General features: G+C 33.6%; 3 protein-coding genes across 6 annotated transcripts; 1 reads left to right on the plus strand and 2 right to left on the minus strand.

Annotated features, from left to right (window-relative positions):
- Positions 1-2,778: 2,778 nt before the first annotated feature.
- On the minus strand, positions 2,779-7,262 carry LOC109187238 (GPI-anchored protein LLG2-like). 2 transcript variants are annotated; one of them, XM_019337389.1, is made up of 3 exons: positions 3,541-3,856; positions 3,378-3,434; positions 2,779-3,183 (listed from the first exon to the last, which is right to left on the minus strand). In XM_019337389.1, exons 1-3 carry the CDS (start codon positions 3,614-3,616, stop codon positions 2,807-2,809), a joined length of 510 nt encoding a protein of 169 aa, XP_019192934.1. In that variant the 5' UTR covers positions 3,617-3,856; the 3' UTR covers positions 2,779-2,806. The 2 variants fall into 2 exon arrangements, with proteins under 2 accessions (XP_019192934.1, XP_019192935.1); XM_019337390.1 differs by lacking the exons at positions 2,779-3,183; positions 3,378-3,434; positions 3,541-3,856 and adding exons at positions 6,436-6,873; positions 6,983-7,027; positions 7,122-7,262.
- Positions 7,263-9,197: 1,935 nt separating this feature from the next.
- Positions 9,198-12,698, minus strand: LOC109188350. Of its 3 annotated transcripts, none has more exons than XM_019338985.1 (8): positions 12,328-12,695; positions 11,639-11,779; positions 11,361-11,453; positions 11,153-11,279; positions 10,944-11,053; positions 10,155-10,235; positions 9,942-10,021; positions 9,198-9,710 (listed from the first exon to the last, which is right to left on the minus strand). In XM_019338985.1, exons 1-8 carry the CDS (start codon positions 12,628-12,630, stop codon positions 9,485-9,487), a joined length of 1,161 nt encoding a protein of 386 aa, XP_019194530.1. In that variant the 5' UTR covers positions 12,631-12,695; the 3' UTR covers positions 9,198-9,484. The 3 variants fall into 3 exon arrangements, with proteins under 3 accessions (XP_019194530.1, XP_019194531.1, XP_019194532.1); XM_019338986.1 differs by having other exon boundaries at positions 9,496-9,715; positions 12,328-12,698; XM_019338987.1 differs by lacking the exon at positions 9,198-9,710 and having other exon boundaries at positions 9,957-10,049; positions 12,328-12,698.
- Positions 12,699-14,598: 1,900 nt separating this feature from the next.
- LOC109188351 (thioredoxin-1) lies at positions 14,599-17,053 on the plus strand. The gene is made up of 2 exons (XM_019338988.1): positions 14,599-14,888; positions 16,568-17,053. Exons 1-2 carry the CDS (start codon positions 14,684-14,686, stop codon positions 16,879-16,881), a joined length of 519 nt encoding a protein of 172 aa, XP_019194533.1. The 5' UTR covers positions 14,599-14,683; the 3' UTR covers positions 16,882-17,053.
- The last annotated feature ends 806 nt before the right edge of the window (positions 17,054-17,859 follow it).

Genomic DNA, 17,859 nt, shown 5'->3' on the forward strand with positions numbered 1-17,859 from the left:
GAAATTCGCACCAAAGTTTGATGGATTGAGGTTCATAGAGACGCTGGTAACCGCTCACCGATGATTAAAGCCGTACGTAATTCAGTTGAGAGCAAACTAGTTTTGAATAGAAGATTGATAACATCCACATCTTCTTTTTTTTTTTTTGTTTGTTTATTGTTGGTTTTTTTTTTTTTTAATTGCGTCAGCTGAAACTGTGCCTCCATATATTCAGATCAGAGGCATGTTCTCTTAATTTTAGCGTGTAGTAGTCAATTTCCAGTATGTAACTCCATATACTGGGCGTGATATTGTTTCTTTGTATTCATCTTTGATCATTCCAGATTAGTAACATTTTTCGTATAGTATAATAAGCATTTTTCTTGTGGGAAAATTTGTTTATAATCATATAAAATTTATATTTATGATGAGTCCTCAGCTCTCTGCTATGGCACCCGTGTCGTTGATGTTGACACCACTTTTTAATTTTTTTTATTTAGATAAAAAAAATTAAAAAAAGATTAAAAGAATATTAGCCTATGCCACTGTGTTAGGGTGCAGTGGGCTAAACCTTTTTGACCATCGCCTCATTCGCCAAAATCCTTACTACGGCATAGGGTTGACCAAACACACACACACACACACACACACACATATATATATATATATATATATATATATATATATATATATATATATATATATAAAATTAAGTTACCGTGCGGTTGCCTATGTGTAGGGGTGTAAACAAATCAAAAAAAAAAATTGTAATATGTCAATTATCAATGTCACCTTTGAATTATGAGTGGTGTAAATGTTGCCCATTAATTATTAAAACTGTGCACATATAACTCCTCCACATGTGGTTCGCCGTTAGTGTACGACACCGTTAAGTTGGAATTCCCTCCCTCGATTCGAAGACAGCGGTAGGGAACTATAGGTCCGTTACGGGAGGAGCTATATGTGCACCTTGAGGGGCAACATTTATACTACTCAGGGACATATTATAGAGGGGCATTTTTTACAATTTTTCCTAAAAAAATTTATATTCTAATTCGAATTCGAATATGTTGATTTGAATTCGAATATTTCGAATACGAATTCGATTCGAATACTTTTTTTCGATTCGAATATTTTCCGAATACGATTACAAATTATAGTGTATTCGATTCAAATAGTATTCAAATATTTTATGCTATTTAAATATAAATTTTTATTACATTTTATCTTAATTAATCAGAGAATTTTGTAAAAAATTAAGTTAGGCATTTTGAATTCGAATATTCGAGTCGAATCGGATATTAATCAAATTTGAGATTCGAATATTCGAGTCGAATCGAATATATTCGAATAAACTGGTCGAATCGAATATGAATCAAATTTGAGATTCGAATATTAAACGAATACGAATATTTGAATATATAGTCGAATTCGAATCGAATAGTGAGATATTTGACTCGATTCGATTTGTTTACACTCCTACTTCCGTGCGAGCAATGTGCATGAGTTTTGTATTTAAGGTACGCGAATTTTGTGCTTAAGGTACGTGACTATGTACTTAATGTGAGTAGTTGTTGAAACTTATATACAATGGTCCATTACGAACTATAAACCCACTGCGGTAGAACATCTGCCTCTCTCCTCCCTCCCATGAGACAACACCACCAAATGCAAGGATGAAAAATAGCAGAAACTTTGATCTGGAAACTGACGATAATTAAATCGGAAAAGAATGAATGGTATCAATTAGAGGGAAGAGCCAGGTGAACAAAAAACCTAAAAGAATTAAATTAATGATGCAACACATTTTAGTACAAATTTAGACAGAGTATGTGTTTAAGGTGTGTGAGTTTTATACTTAAGGTGCGTGTGCGTGAGTCTTGTGTTTAAGGTGCGTGTGCGTGAGTTTTGTACTTAATGTGTGTAGTTGTTGAAACTTAAGGTGCGTGTGTTTTGTGTTTAAGGTGCGTGAATTTTGTGCTTAAGGTGCATGAGTTTTGTACTTGTGCGTGAGTTTGTATTCTTAAGGTGTTTTGTTTATGTATATAATGTGCATGTGTTGTGTACTTAAAATAGTCAGTTTAATGCTTAATATGTAGTAGAACTCTTAAACTATTACTCGTGGCTACAAGTGCTTGGATGAATAAAAGTACCTTTGAAAGTTGAAAGTTGAAATTTCCAATAACTGGAGAACAAATTAAAAAGCTGACCCAGAATATGCATCAAACAAAACTAAAAAAAGAGTCAACACAACCAATTTAAGTTGATAAGACGGTTTGTTTAATAATCACAAAGTTACAAATTCAACTTTTAGTTAGAGTTATTTATTGATTTTCTTATTTTGAGCTGATTAGATATATATGAACAATCCTAAATTAGTTTACATTTTTATGATTGTTACTCTAAAAAGAAATTGGAGAGACTCATTGTATGTCTTTCTTAGTTCGAGTCGATTAGTTATTGACAATTTAAATTAATTTATTTTCTTGTGATCCGATTAGGGTCACAACCCTTGCACGCCCTCGGGACAGTAGTTGTGGTTTCCTTGTAACAAAAAAAAAAAAAAAAAAAAAAAAAAAAAAAAAAAAAAAAAAACTAAAAAGAAATTATTGGAGAGGCTTTTGTTACGTGCAAGCCAGTATTCATCTTATTTGATTTTAATTTCTCTGATCTTATACGTACACATGTAGTATTTGATAAATGTTTTATATTGATATGGAATGCAAAGAGGTGTTAAATGGCTTAATTACACAATTAATGTATGTAACCTTAGCTTAAAGCACGCATTCACACAAGAAGAATGAAATGAATTAATCCATTTAAAGTTTCAATTTTGGAGTAACAACAGCCACCCCAGAAAAAGAGGTACGAGGAAGGCGGGGCGGCAGGGTTGAAGGGCTTCTCCGGTAGCATTAACAGGTTTGTCAACCACCGATTGTTGCGCAACATCTATATCTTTACAGTCGAGGCCGTGCTTGCCTTCCTTGCAGAGGTTGCTGAAAAGACCAGGAGGATACTTGCCGTAGAGATGGAGATAGTTGAACATGATGACGGGGCAGTTGTTGGTATCGGTGTTAAGTACATCCCTGTATTGGCAGCTTAATTCCTTAAAGGCTCTGCAGCATACCTTGGCCGTGTAATGTGGTCCTTTGCATTGGCTCGTAACTATTGTATAGTTCATGTTCTCCATGTCCAATGGACAATCTGCACAAACACTACATTATTCGTTTAATTTCACTACTGACCACTTGAAAGTGATCTTAAATCAAGTTGAAAGCACAAAGTGGTCGAAAATAGCAACAAGGGTTTTTCCGGATACCAAAAGTGGTCGGAACAAGACTTGATTTAAGATCACTTTCAGAATTTTCCCGGGAAAAAAAAAAAGCTACTATACTTACCACGTTTCTGCTGAAGAAGGGAACGCCCTGTTCGTCCTGGATTCTGTAGCACCTCATCTGTGCATAAAAAAACGTAACCAAAAAAAAAAAAGTTTCAAATTTGCATGGATTGGATTGTTGAACATGATAGATATGCAGAAACGTAAAGCAAATGAAATGTTACATTTAATGTATGTGGGGGTGGCGAAGCCAAGAAGAAGGGAGAAGAGAAGCAAAAGGAAGCATATTCTCAACCCCATTCTCTTCTCTTTTTATTACTCTTTTATCTCTTTTATCCCGGAAATGAAATGATTTCTTGGGTTGCCTTTTCTCATTCAAACAATGGCAACCGCCCTCCTCTGAACCCTCTCTCTGCTTTTGTTGGAGAGAGACAGGGGAGGTTTCAAACTACCATCAACATATGAGAAAGACACGGAGAAAGACATGGTTGGGAAAAATTAATCCCCCGGCCCCCCATAATTATATTTACATACCAAACTCATTTTGGCATTATATAAATGGAAAAATTACACTTTTTTCGTCCTCAGGTATATACTTGTAATATTTTTCTTTCTAAGTTATTCATATATTCACATTTGACCTTTAAATTATATTAAAAGTGACGGTTTTTTTCCCTTGTATGTTAGATGAGTATTTTTACCCTTAAAAATAAGTATATCATTTATTTTTCTTCTCCAACCAATTATTGCTTATATGTATGGATGACCATGGTTCGGTTCGAACCTAACCACACATTGTAGCAACCGAACCAAAACAGTAGGAACAATTCTAGTAACGATTCAAAATTGGAAAAAAATAAAATAAAATAATAATTGTTGAATTTAGACTAGCTCAATTTCTTTACCCGGCCCGTATTTAAAAATGAGCCGAGTCATGTACAACTCAATTTATATCAATTCGTGACGGACTGACATGCATGTTTTGATAGCTCTAATTTTACAATTATGATTTAAATTTTATGATTTTTTTTTTTTAACTTAGATACTATTCTTTTCTAAAAAATTATTTCAATACAAGTATGATTATACTATTGAGTAATAATATTAAACATTTATTTTCATGCACGGTGTAGAAAAGACTAGTAGTTAACATAAAATTGCTGAGATCAAGGGTTGAGATTAAACCACATCTTTTACCTGAAGCCTATTACCGCATTTGATATGTTATATATATATATATATATATATATATATATATATATATATATATATATATATATAAAATCTGTATTTGATTTTTTTATGATGTGGGTGAGAATTTTTTATCCTATAGTTTTATAAAAATATTAGTTATAATCCGTGCTTGGCATTATTAAATTAATATCCAACGCAAAAATTAAACTAAACAAATATTTAGTTTAACTTGTAATAAAAGTAGTTGTAAAGATGATCGAGTATTGCTTCAAATAGTTATTATCAAGAAAATAAAAATGATGTCCTGACACTTTTTATACTAAAATAAATTAAAATTTTTAATACTATATTGATTAGTTGGTAAAACTTAACTTATTTTTTGTTAAAAGTGACATGATTATAATATGCTTACTGGTGTTGTTTAATAATAATTTAAGAGATGTAATTAGGTTATAGCATATGAATTTATAAGTTTTTTTGTGTGTATATGATTGAAACCTCAATCATTGTTATATGTGAACTATTCATCTTGTAAATTTCTATTGATATTTTAAATTATTATTATTATTATTATTATTATTATTATTATTATTATTATTATTATTAGTTTCCCTATATGGTTGACTAGATAATGAATTTTTTGTATTTAAATTCTTAAAATATAGAGAAATTGTCACGTATATATAGTAGACTGATTTGTAATAAAATGTACATTTTAATTAAAACAATATAGATTTGAAATAGAAAATTAAAAGTTCTGCTACAATAAATAAGGTCTCATTTCAGTAAAGTGAAGACAATATATTCTACAATAATTATAATATGACATTCATATTGTTTTAGGGTGGAGATTCAAAAAATATATAATAGATTTCACTTAAAAAATATATATATAGTTGAAAGAAACAATCAAATTAAGTAAATTTTATTAACCAAAACTATGTGGTTTAATGGTATCCGGGTTGGATTTCTATTTGGAAGGTTGTGAGTTCGAAATTTTTTTAAAAAATACACAAGTTTCATTTGGTGTACCCTAATTTAATTGTTATAATAATAATATAAAAAAAAGAAATGCACATTGTTGTTGTTGTTATTAGAGAAAAAGAGTCAAATAGGCCCTTGAATATTACTCAAAAGTGTAATTAGACCCTGAATTTTAAAAACATGTGATTAAATACTCGAATTTGTCAAAATAAGTTAAATAAGTCAAGTTTACTAGTTAACAAACCGCAATTAAATTACAAGTGGCTTTCGCTTTCTCCACTAGAGAGAAGGCGGCGGTCGGCGACTAGATTTGATCATCTTCTCTTGAGAAAGTGACAGAAGACAATCGATCTGGTTGTCTTGTATAAGGCGACCAATCTGGTCGCTTTATCCAGTGAAGAAGACGATTGGCCACAGTTGCCGAAATTTTCTAGTTGTCGGAATTGTCACCGGAACTGGGGTTAGATGCATCAAAATGACGAGTTTGAGTGTTTAATTGCATTTTTTAAAAGTTCATTAACCTAATTACAGTTCGAGTAAAGTTCAAGGGTCAATTTGATCTTTTTTTTCCCCTTATTATTTTGAAATACTCATGATTTTTTATAAGGTAAATATATGTTCTATGTTGTTGTTGTTATTATTATTATTATTATTATTATTATTATTATTAAAAAGTTACAAAATATTTTGTAATGGGTGAGTGCAAAGAAAATATGTGACATTAAAAAAAAATTGAGTATTACATTTTTTTTTTCTTAAAAACTTGATTATTAATTTATATAGTTCCAACAATAAAGTTATGGATATGACTTTATGATTTTATATATCTAGACTAGACTTATTGATATGACTTACTAAGTTACTATACTGTGAACAAGTATCATCCATTAATATTATCTTAATTCTATTTAAAAAAAAAAAAAACAAAACTGTAATCTTAATTCTTGAATAACATATATTTTATTCATTATGAGCATGCAATCCAAATCTTGGGCAGACATCTATACATTCCCAATTTTGTATAGGCCTCTAGGAACGGAATAACCTAACGCTTCCCCTGAAGAGTATTCAACGCCTGCTTTTTCCGGGCCTTACTTTCTTATATATGTATTAATATCCAAGGCAGTCAAGGCCTTGCTTGCCTTCCTTACAGAGGCCTTCGAAAAGGCCAGAAGGATAGCCATGGTTATGAAGATGGTTCCACATTTGGACGGCGCAGGTGTTCTTATCTACTGCATTAAGATCATCTCTGTATTTGCAAGTTAATTCCTTAAATGGTGGGCAGCATAGCTTGACGGTGTATTCGGGTTCTCCTTTACACTGGCTCGTAACTATTGTGTAGTTCATCTTCGACACGTCAAATGGACAATCTGTATTATCTGTAGGCCGAAAATGATCAAAATTATCCTTGCAGAAATAGTAATGGATTGATTGATTTGCATTTTACATTTTTTTTTTTGGGTTTGAAACGAATTGAAAGCTACTTACTAGGAGCGCGAGATAGAAGGGAACGCCCTTTCTCCACCCTATCATCTGTACATTCATGCATAAAAAATAGAGAAAAATGTTTCAAAGGCCGGTTGTTAAACATAAATGCAAATTAATGAATAAGAGAGATATTACATACAATCCATGAATGAGGGAGTGGCAATGCCAAGAAGAAGGAAGAAGAGAAGCAAAATGAAACATATTCTCAACCCCATTTCCTTCCTTCTTTATTACTCTTTTCTTTCTTTTATCCCAAAAATGAAATGCTTTCTTGGGTGGCCCTTTCTCATTCCAAAATGGCAAGGCCCCTCTTATTTATTCAATCTCAAATTAATAGGGTAGACTCCATAAAGATATGAGGAAGACAAGGAGAAATTGTAGCTGAGAAAAATTAAGCAATTTCAACCTCCTAATTATATTTATATACCAAAATTATTTTTGACATTTTTCTGACCCATATATTTTTTACATCCATTGGAGGGCTACCCTAAAATTAGCTTAAAGCTTAAAGTTTATTTGACCCATATATTTAAATGTATCTAGAAGCACTATGACCAATTACTTTTTCTGACCAGGTTTAAATGGAGCGTGATATGTTTAAAATGATTTTGGTGTATGCAAAACTCATCCTGGGCATCGAAGATGACAATAAAAATGCCTCTCCGAATCATGATATGCTCTTCAGCTTGTTCGGTAGGCGGCCCTTTGATAAACCGATCAAAGTCACTGGTTTAAGACTGAGTGTTTATTTTCAGATGGGTTCATTGTCAATGAATAGAAGAATGAAAATGAAGACCCAGGTGGTGTGCAAGACTCCCAACTAGTCTTGTCATTGTTTGGCCAGATCATTAATGATTCTATCGAAGCTTTAATTTATGTTCCTTCAATGATCATAACTTCCAATTTGTAAAACATTCTGCGAATCAAGTTTTTTATAGCTTAGCTAGGAAATTTGCTTCTATGTCTGATTGTACCTCTCTATCAAGCTTTGATGTAATCGTTCCTATTTATAATTAATGAATTTCCTTATTTCAAAAAAAAAATGACCAATTACTTGTGTAATGGTAAAAATAATATTTTATAGAATTTATACAGCTACAAATTACAGTACTAGTTTTGTTGCTGTTATTTTTATTTTTTTTTAAATTTAAAATCAATTTTTCATTCATGTTTTCTATTCAATGGTATTTATACACATCCTACCCCTCAATGGACGGTGGATATATACTTGAACCTACGGTTATGGTTCTACCTCTAAAATCTTGAGTTCTACAATATTCTAGAAGATTCTATGAATCTCTACATTACATGGTTCTGGAAAATTCTACAAACTTGGAGAAACAATGTACAACTGTAGAAAACCTCTAGAACGATATAGCTAACATTGAAAATGCGTAGGAAAGAGACTCGAACGCTACAATATACTAACTTAATATTATATTTTAAAACTGGTCATAGAGGTGAAACTTTGGAATAATGACCAGGGATCGAGTCTCACCAGCGGCAGTGTGGGAGCAACCTCTCAAAGTGAGGGGGGCTCCTTGTGCACACTGAGCACCGGTCTAGCCTCTATGGTTCATGTTTAGTTGAGTCACCATGATTTACATCCTCCCAAAATGCTCTGTCGGGCCGGGGTGTGGGGGACCCTTAAGGTTGGGGTTCAGCCTTTTTGAAATAATATTATATTTTAAAACAACAAAAATAATATAAATATTAATATATTTATTGATAAATGTATTTACATTTGTCAATGACACATTTTAATACTTTGAAAATGTCATATAATTTCTTTTTATAAACAATTTCAAGTACATTTCTTTTAATAAATGTTTATACATTTATTAAATTAGAAATCATGCCTGCAATTACACAATATATTTTTCACTATCTTAATTGCTAAAAAAAATTCTAACACTTACAATCGTCAGTAATAAAATTATGGCTAAGTTTACACGTTAAAAAAATTATTATAACTAATTAAACAATCATTCATTAAATATCATTGCACCTTCTTGGAAAACGGATTCAAGTTTCCCTTTAAAAAAAAAAAAAATCAAGATTTAAGTGGATTCTTTTATTCTTAATACTAATAACTCATAAATGAAACTGCAAAACATATTAGTAAACAAATTTAAAAAAAAAAAAAAAGTAGTCTACATTTAAAATAAGTAATTTGGCCTGACATAATAGTGGATGGGTAAATCCGGCTCATCTCATATAAAACACATAAAACAAACATACATGGAGTTCATAAGATCTTTGATTCTCATAATAATCACTGAGATGTTCACCACCTTGTTCACTCAAAATTTATCTAAGGATAAAGATGAGCATCCTTAAAAAGAGATGCACATGTGCAATCCTGAAATCTGTCCTCAAAGATCTATGAAGTGTATGGAGTCGTCGGGTTTTAGGCTCTATATATATGGCATGAAAATTACGGCGTGCTGGTTAGATGTCAGCAAGAATCATTGAAAATGGTTGTTGGACAATCTTGTTGATCTAAAGGGTCATGATGTTGCTATTGTGTCTTTCTTTACGAGTGATGGATCTTCCCATCCGAAGGCGCCTTGTGGTTAGAGCTTCTAAGAGGACCTCCAAAGCATCTTCAATCGCATCAGCCTGCTTATCTAGCCTGTATGAATTAAACGCGGGGAGAAGGTGGAGCTCATACAGGAGCCCAATTGCTGCAGCCGCTGTGCACGTACGATCCCAGGATGGTTGGGGTCTGCGCTAAATCACAACATCAAGATATAACCAAGGTTGAAAAAATCGCTAGGCGCCTGGGGACCGCCTAGGGCGATTAATCGGCACCTAGAGCGCCTAGGGCACCTAGGTGGCCGATCGCCTAGCGCCGATTAATCGGAGCCTAGGCCCGATTTTTGCTACACTGGATATAACATACTCGAGGAATATCGTAACATGTTTAGGTAGAAGATGGTTTACTAGTATCTCTTACCTCAGTCTATGCATCATGGATACGCCTGTGTTTAGTGATATACAGGGAAGCTCCTCGCCCCAAATTGACATGGCTCGTTCCTGTGCACAAGCCGTTTCAGACCAATAACTATTATTTTTCGAGAAAAAGAATTCCAACTATGTTTTTCTCACCTATTGATACTTCATAGCTATTAATAATATGAAACGATATTTGAGTTTTCTGCTGGAATACCTTCAAACGGTTGAACATTGCATTAGAATTGCTCCAAGTGCCATCCAGCAGAATAAAGTTCAACACATCATCATAATTTGCCTACAATACAGCAGTATAGAACATAATTACCCCATAAAATAAAAACTAAGATATATCAAGGTCAAATCAACTCATATAGCCGCTCCAGCAAACAGAGAGATTTACAAGAACATTTTCATTGGTGGCAAATGGATGCTTTCTAACTATTACATTCATGACTGTCACTGACAGGAGTAAGATTTTCAAACAACCCAATTCTGTAGGAGAATAAAGATTGAATAAACTAAATATTCTAATAGGGGCATTATTATTGCCCACAAAAGGTGAAATTCCATCGCCCTCAGGGCCCCACACCCCGGCCTGACAGGATAGTGGAGGGGTAAATCACAGTGACTCAACAGCCCATTAGGTGGGAGGACCAGTGCTTGAGGCCACAAGGAGCCCACCACATTGGATGTAACTCCTACATTGTGGCTGCCAGGGTTCGATCCTGTGTCCTTGCCCAAAATCTACCACCTAGAAACCAACTGAGCTGCCCATGCGGGCCAGTAGAAGCATTATTATTGTCAGCAAGCACGACCTCATGATTTCAAATTCAGTTATTATGAGAGCGTAAGCAACAAATGCTGATTTTTTGGTGCATAAGATTTGCTGATAGACATGTTAGATATTACTGAATAGTCGGTAGCTATATACTGGTCCTCTTAATATAGCATCATATACTCATATCCCCTATATGTATATGAGTAGATAAATAAAAACATATACCATTTTTGGTTGGCAATCTCGATCTTCCAAAGGATTTTGGTAAAAGATATCCTTAACAGAACTTGGTGCAGCATTCTTATTAGGATAAAGACACCAAACCTTATCCTTCCCTGACAATATACAAAATCCAATAAGAAAAGAATAACATTAGATCAACCGGGACAAGCTTTACTAACATGTTAAAAAAAAAAAAAAAAACTGATGAGAACCTGCAAGTTTTAATGCATTCCACAACATTTCTTCGTGTTCCGAAATGCCAAATAAGCACAAAGTAGCAGCCTGAACACCAAATACTTGCCATAATAGTTTTCCTGTATTATTTTGGCGCAAGAAATCCTGCAAAAAAAAGGATCATTGTCTTTAATAGATCCATTTAATATGTTACAATCTAAAGAAAAGAACAATAAAAGGACAGACCTTGGGATGCATATACAACCAAAACCTTATATGGTGCCAAGGATGATAGGGTATGACTCTTGAACACATGCAGTCTTCCTTGGAAAGCCAGCACTGCAGAATTTTAAAGTGAGGAAATAGAGTTTTAAAACCAATAAACACATGGCTCCATAAAAGAAAAGCAATGTCGCATGGGCGTTTTCTACAGTTAAGGACTAAGAATCAAACAGATTGTACAGACTACTAACATAGAACAACAGAATTGAAGCTATCATCATAAATATAGATAATGCATATACCTTCTGACAAAGGTAATCTCTACTTCCAAGTACGCGGCATGCAATTTGTCGAGCTGAAAAGAACTGAAGCTTCTTTTCAGAATCTCCTAAGGACTTGAACTTTTCTCTATGTTTCTTATCTTCATGCACCTTGAAGTCTCCCTGATGATCAGAACAGATAACTGAACAATGATTCAGAGAACTGATTATAGAAAAGATTGTTTTTTTCTTTCTTTGAGAGTGGGGGAGGGGGACATGTGTATGTATAATGCTTATTTAGGAAATTATCAAATCCTTAGAATTGCTATACATAATTCCCTTCAAGAGGCATTTGAGTTTCAGCACACTAGACTTAAATAGAATCTTCTCAAAAATGGATATTTTTAAGTCAATACCTTAGCAGCCAAGAATAGAACGACAGAACCTACATCCAATCTTAATTTAACCATCAATATGACCACAAATTCCTTAAAACATGGGTTTATACAAGTCCATAGTAAATACAATCTACCACCATTGCACCCAAAATATACAAATTTCTTTAAAAACGAACACTTTAACCAGGAAGCACAGTCCAAAGATAACATTCAAAGAAATAAATGTAAAAAAACAAAATCATCTCATTTCGCATTCGTTTACAGTTGGAAAACAATTACCTAGAATATTCATACAAAAAGAATGGTGGGAGAAAGGAAAAATGTTATTTTTACCACAAGTTTTCCATGATTGCCTCCGAAATCCATGTGGGCATCAATGTTTTTCTCCAGTAACTTCAAGTCTTCAATGACCTCTACAACCATCGCGGGTACAGGGGAGGTGCTTCCCCAACCCTGCCATTCCTCAAGGCTAACGGAGGCTTCACTACCGCTCACCCTGTGAGCTCCTGTCGCGAAAGGGGAAAGAGAGGCGGTGGACAAGCGCGTCGCCTCCATGAATCTAGCGTTCCGGGGACGCAGGTGAAAGAGGACAGAGCCCTCGAAGCTGAAGAGGGCTTTAGAGGTAAAGATGAGCATTCTTGTGTGGGTGAATATCTAATTTTCGGGAGAAAAGTGCCATCTAAGAATTTGTAATACTTGACCTCTTCTTCTTTTTTCTTTTTTATTTTTCCTTTTTCTTCCAATATCAAGTAAAATATGCATATTGTTTTTTGTTTTTTTTTTTGAAAACTAAATTATGTATATTGTTAATTCAATATTCCTCGTGGAAATGAACACGGTTCAATTTCAAAATTATGATTTTATATTTACTGACTAGATCACAGAGTGAAATTTGTCTATACTTAAAAGGGTTGTAGGATTTTCTTTATATCCAAAAAAAAATTAAATTTGAGAGCTATAAATAATTTCAATTTTTAAAATTAGTGGTTTCTTGTGAGATCGTCTCATAAATCTCTTTTTTTTTGTAATGCTTTATTACATTGTAGTACCTATTAAAACATATTTTCTCAATCTAATGAAGCACAACACATTCTTACGCCTCCATTGAGACTTGATCTCATGACCTCCCACATGAGAAAAGTCACTACATGTCATATGAGGCTTGATCTCATGACCCCCACATGAGAAAAGTCACTACATGTTATATGAACACAAGGTGCTTGACACAAAAATTCATTCCCATGAACGTGTGACCATCATAACATCGGATGATACTGAGTAGTATAATCACATTTTGTTTGGCTTAACTTTAAGGTAAAGGATATGGTTAATAAAATAGTTAGTTTATAAGTCAATTTTGGCTTATTTGATCATTATTAGTTGTTTGACATTGTTTAAAAATTAATATAAGTATTTGGTTAATTAGTTTTTTGTACTCCAAAATGCTAAAATTCAAAAATCTACTCAAAGCAACTTCAATTAGTTTTTTTGAGAAAATAAATTATGTCAAACAACTATCAGCTAACCGCTAATAGCTAATTTACCAAACACATTTTTACAATCAGCTAATGTTATCAACTAGTTATACCCTTTAATCAATCTAATCAACTAACAGCTAACAGTTATCTGCTAACAACCATCTACCAAATAGGGCCAAAATTTTTTGTGAAATCATCTAACAAATTTTCACGATTTTTTTCATAAGTATTACACTTCCATTCATAAGTACTATAATTTTAAAGATAATTAATTCTTCAGCCCATAAGATTACATTTTGATTTAAAATTATTTCGGGGTACATTTTCATCAAAAGTCATATTTTTCTTCATAAGTAGTAATCAATCAATTGATCTGGGTTAGTATTACAATTTTTTTTTATAAATAATTATTTAATCTCTAAATATTTTATTTTAATTTAAAAGTATTACATTTTTCTTTAAAAATATTACAATTTTTCTTATAAGTAACAAATAATTTTTCAACATAAAAATTACATTTTCATATTGATCGATCCATTGTCACGAATAAAGTCCCCAAGTTCAATTATTCTCTTACTAACCCAAATAATAATAAATAAATAAATAACCAAGTGGTTTATAGTCCACTGGTATCGGATTGCTCCCTTAGAGCATCCACATTTGTGGATTATTTGGAGATATTTTAGACATTAATTCTCCCCACTCAAGATAATAGCTAATGTGGGGAAGAATTATTTGAGAGATAATTCTCATGCAAATGAAGGGAGATTTCAGACAATGGTGAGTCCCACCAAAAAATTAAAATAAACCATCACAGGTAACAGCCACGCGCCACGCGTGGCTGTCACCATAGCGCGCCTGACATTCTTATTTTTTTTTTTTTTTTATTTTAAAAATTTAATTTCCCTTTTTTTTTCTTTTTTTTTCTCTCCCCACCCATCTTCTCTTTCCTAATCACTCTTACATTATCCCCCAATTCTCCCCAACAAATGTGGATGCTCTTATGTGAGAGGTCTAGGTTTCAAGATCTCCCTTCCTTTGTAATAAACATAAATTTAGAGGTCTCATTTTGTAATTATGACTTATTATGGTGAAGTTAGTGCAATACTGCAATATACATATATTTTCATTTTCATTTCCCTACTAAATCAGGAAAAAGTGAGTAGTCAGCCCGACAGCCCGTACTAGGTAAGCTTCAGTTTCTTTCTTTAATGGCGACAGCTATCGATTCCACCGCCTTTGCCACTTGTTTTTCAACTAAACCTCGTGCTGCTCTCCGCCTCTCGCCGCCGTCGTCAGCTCTATTGCACCGCCGTTCTCTACCAAACGTATCCGCTTTCAAGCTTTCCGCCAACTCAAAAATTTCTCGCCGCGCAGGAAGTATTGTTTGCGAAGCTTCCGATATCGCCTTCGAAGGTTACATAACCCCCTTCCCTCATTTTTAGGCTTATTTACAATCGTAACCACAATAAAATCTGGATTTTCTTATTTCTAAATGAAAATGTAAATTTAATGCTTCAAAGCGGAGGTAATTTGTGATGCGTTCTTTTCCGGTCAGGTTTATTATGTTATACTACCAAATACTCGATTTTGAAATAATAATAATAATAATAGATTTTTTTTAAAAAAATTTTTGTTGGCTGTACTTGTAGAAAAATTTGTAAATAATGTATCAGTGTCAGTGATGAACCTATATGAATGAGAAAATATATAGATTTCTTATGAGCTGGCTAAAGAGTTTGGACATATTTTAATTTATCATGGCGAGTTTAAGCCTTTTAATAGCATCCTGATGTTCTTCATTGAGTCCAAGGGAGTCTGAACTTTCAAGGAGGTAAGTAGACATGAATAAGAAAGACTATGATTAATCTGAAGTTTAAGCATTTTGTACATTTTCTGTGTGATTTCATTACATGATTATTTATTGGTTTCCAGGGGGGGTATTGTATTAGGGTAAAGAATTTATGTGCATAAGTTTGAGAAGTTATTTGATGGCTTCATTATACTTCATCATACTGAGATGAGAAAATATGTCAAGGAAACCGAAACCTTTCAGTCTAATTTGATCAAGTGTCTTCATTATTAGCAACAGAGTCGAGTTCATTATTTGTAAAATTGTTTCTTTCTGAGATATGTGCATGCCAGAATTTATTTTCAAAGTTCATTAGCTAATGCTATAGCTGATACCAAAGATGATGAAATATTCAAATTTATTAAAGAAGAGACATAAGAGTTTCAATTTTTGGTCACTTCAAAATCCAAAATTTAGGATTTTTTTTTTTCACTTTGATTATCTATCTTGTTTGTATTTTTGATTTAGCTGCAGATCACCTGAAGTTTGTCAAAACATGATATGAGGGGTCAGTAACTAGTTTAGACAAAAAGAGGTAGAAGAGAGATGCTAGGAAATGTAAAATGCAAAATTGAACAGAAAGATGGAAAGGAGGTTTGATAAGGAACTTGGTAACTAAAGATTTGGTTGCTAAGATGTTTACTTAGGTTCTTGGTGTCATGTCACTATCAGAATATGGGATGCCCTTCTATTAGATGAATCTTTTCAATGCCCAGAATAATTTCTCCAGCAAACTTTTTCCATGATAAGAGTATGGGCCAGCTTGTCAACTTTAATCACTTGTTTGTGATTTTTTAAAAAGTAACTTGTTTTACAATTACAACACCCACTATTATGTTGCACTAGTATATATTTGGATAATTATTGGTCACTCATGCTGTTTATTTTGCTAATATAAAGTAAAACGTGTCATGTTGTGTGTTTCTATTTTCCTTAATTAAGTATCAGTCAAGAATCAAAGTTCTAGTTCTTCCTTTTTGCACTGTTATGCGGCTCCATTACAAACAAAGCTTCAACTCTTCACCTTTCAATCTCAACCCCATTACTTCACAAGTGTTATGTAGACTAGTGAGGAAAGGATGCAATGATTAAGCAGGAAAAAAGGACTTAATCATTGCAAATGGAAGGGCATCTTCACAAATTTCTAATGTGCATCTCTAATGGTTATGCTCATATTTCCTAGTTTCTCTTTGGAACTCCTCCGATCCTGATCCTTCCTTTGCTTCACTCTTCTTGTTTTCAGTTCCTTCTGTAACAAAGGACACATGGGAATCACTTGTTCTCCAATCAAGTGGACCCGTGGTGGTTGAGTTTTGGGCATCATGGTGTGGACCTTGTCGCATGTTCCATCCGGTAATGAATGAACTGTCAAAGCAATATTCCGGAAGGGTGAAGTGCTTCAAACTGAACACAGACGATAGTCCTTCAGTTGCAAGCCAATATGGAATCAGAAGCATCCCAACGGTAATGATCTTCCTCGACGGTAAAAAGAAGGATGCAATAATTGGCGCTGTACCTAAGACCACTCTAACTGCCTGCGTCGAAAGATACCTGTAGAGGCACTTGGGTTCTCACCAAGGTTCTCAGGTTTTCTCTTCCATTTAGTGTTCTAAATTTTCCTTATGTTATGTACAGTTCTGCATCTAACTTGGCACCTTGCATCTGCTCTCGCCAGTTTCTGTTTTATACAATCTTGGAATCAATAAAAACAAGTTCTCTGCCTATGTTATATGCCTATATTGTTTGTTTTCATGTTTCCAGCCTGTTTCATATGCTACAGAAGAGTTCTGTCACTATTCGATTTTCAATCCAACAGGCCCAAAACAATCTACTAGTCCACTGATTGCACCTTATTGCTATAATGCCAAAGTAGGGATCAAGAATGGGTCACTTTTCAAGGTCCCCACTTGGCCCTTATGATTCATTATTATTTTACAATCACATAAATCTTATCAAGATCTTTTTATTTTAAATATTAAGCATTATACATGCTTTGTTTTTGAATACTACCGACTCTGTTACAATGTAGTATCTGTTTATAGTTACTTTCTCAACCTACTGAAACACAAAGAGTTAATACCGTCTCCACTAGGGCTCATTTGGGAGAGTCATTTCATGATCCCAGCAAGCTAAGATCCAGCTGCACTTGGAATGTTCCGAAATATAACGCTTCTGTGATACTGTGCAGTCTGCTTCAATTCTGGTTTTCAACCTTTGATTCTACCATGACAAGACCTTTTTCCTACCACTCCAATTGCGAGTAATATAGTATTATACCATTTATATAATTTAATGGCGCATCACTTTCATTCAGACATCCTTAATACTAGAAAGTAGGTAGAAACCTCCAAATTTAATTTGGAACATATTCATCTCTGCTGAACAAAGTTGAGGGGCGTGCACGCGGTCGATCGATCAACTCCCACGTTGCAATTTGCAAATAAAGAAAAATCAAAGGCGATCTGCTGCTAGTGTCATCTAGTACTACTGGATAACTATAGTTTAGTGTTATCTTGATTCTTGAATAAATAAATA

Source organism: Ipomoea nil, unplaced genomic scaffold (genome assembly GCF_001879475.1).
Source record: "Ipomoea nil cultivar Tokyo-kokei standard unplaced genomic scaffold, Asagao_1.1 scaffold1421, whole genome shotgun sequence".
In the NCBI taxonomy this organism is placed as follows: Eukaryota; Viridiplantae; Streptophyta; class Magnoliopsida; order Solanales; family Convolvulaceae; genus Ipomoea; species Ipomoea nil.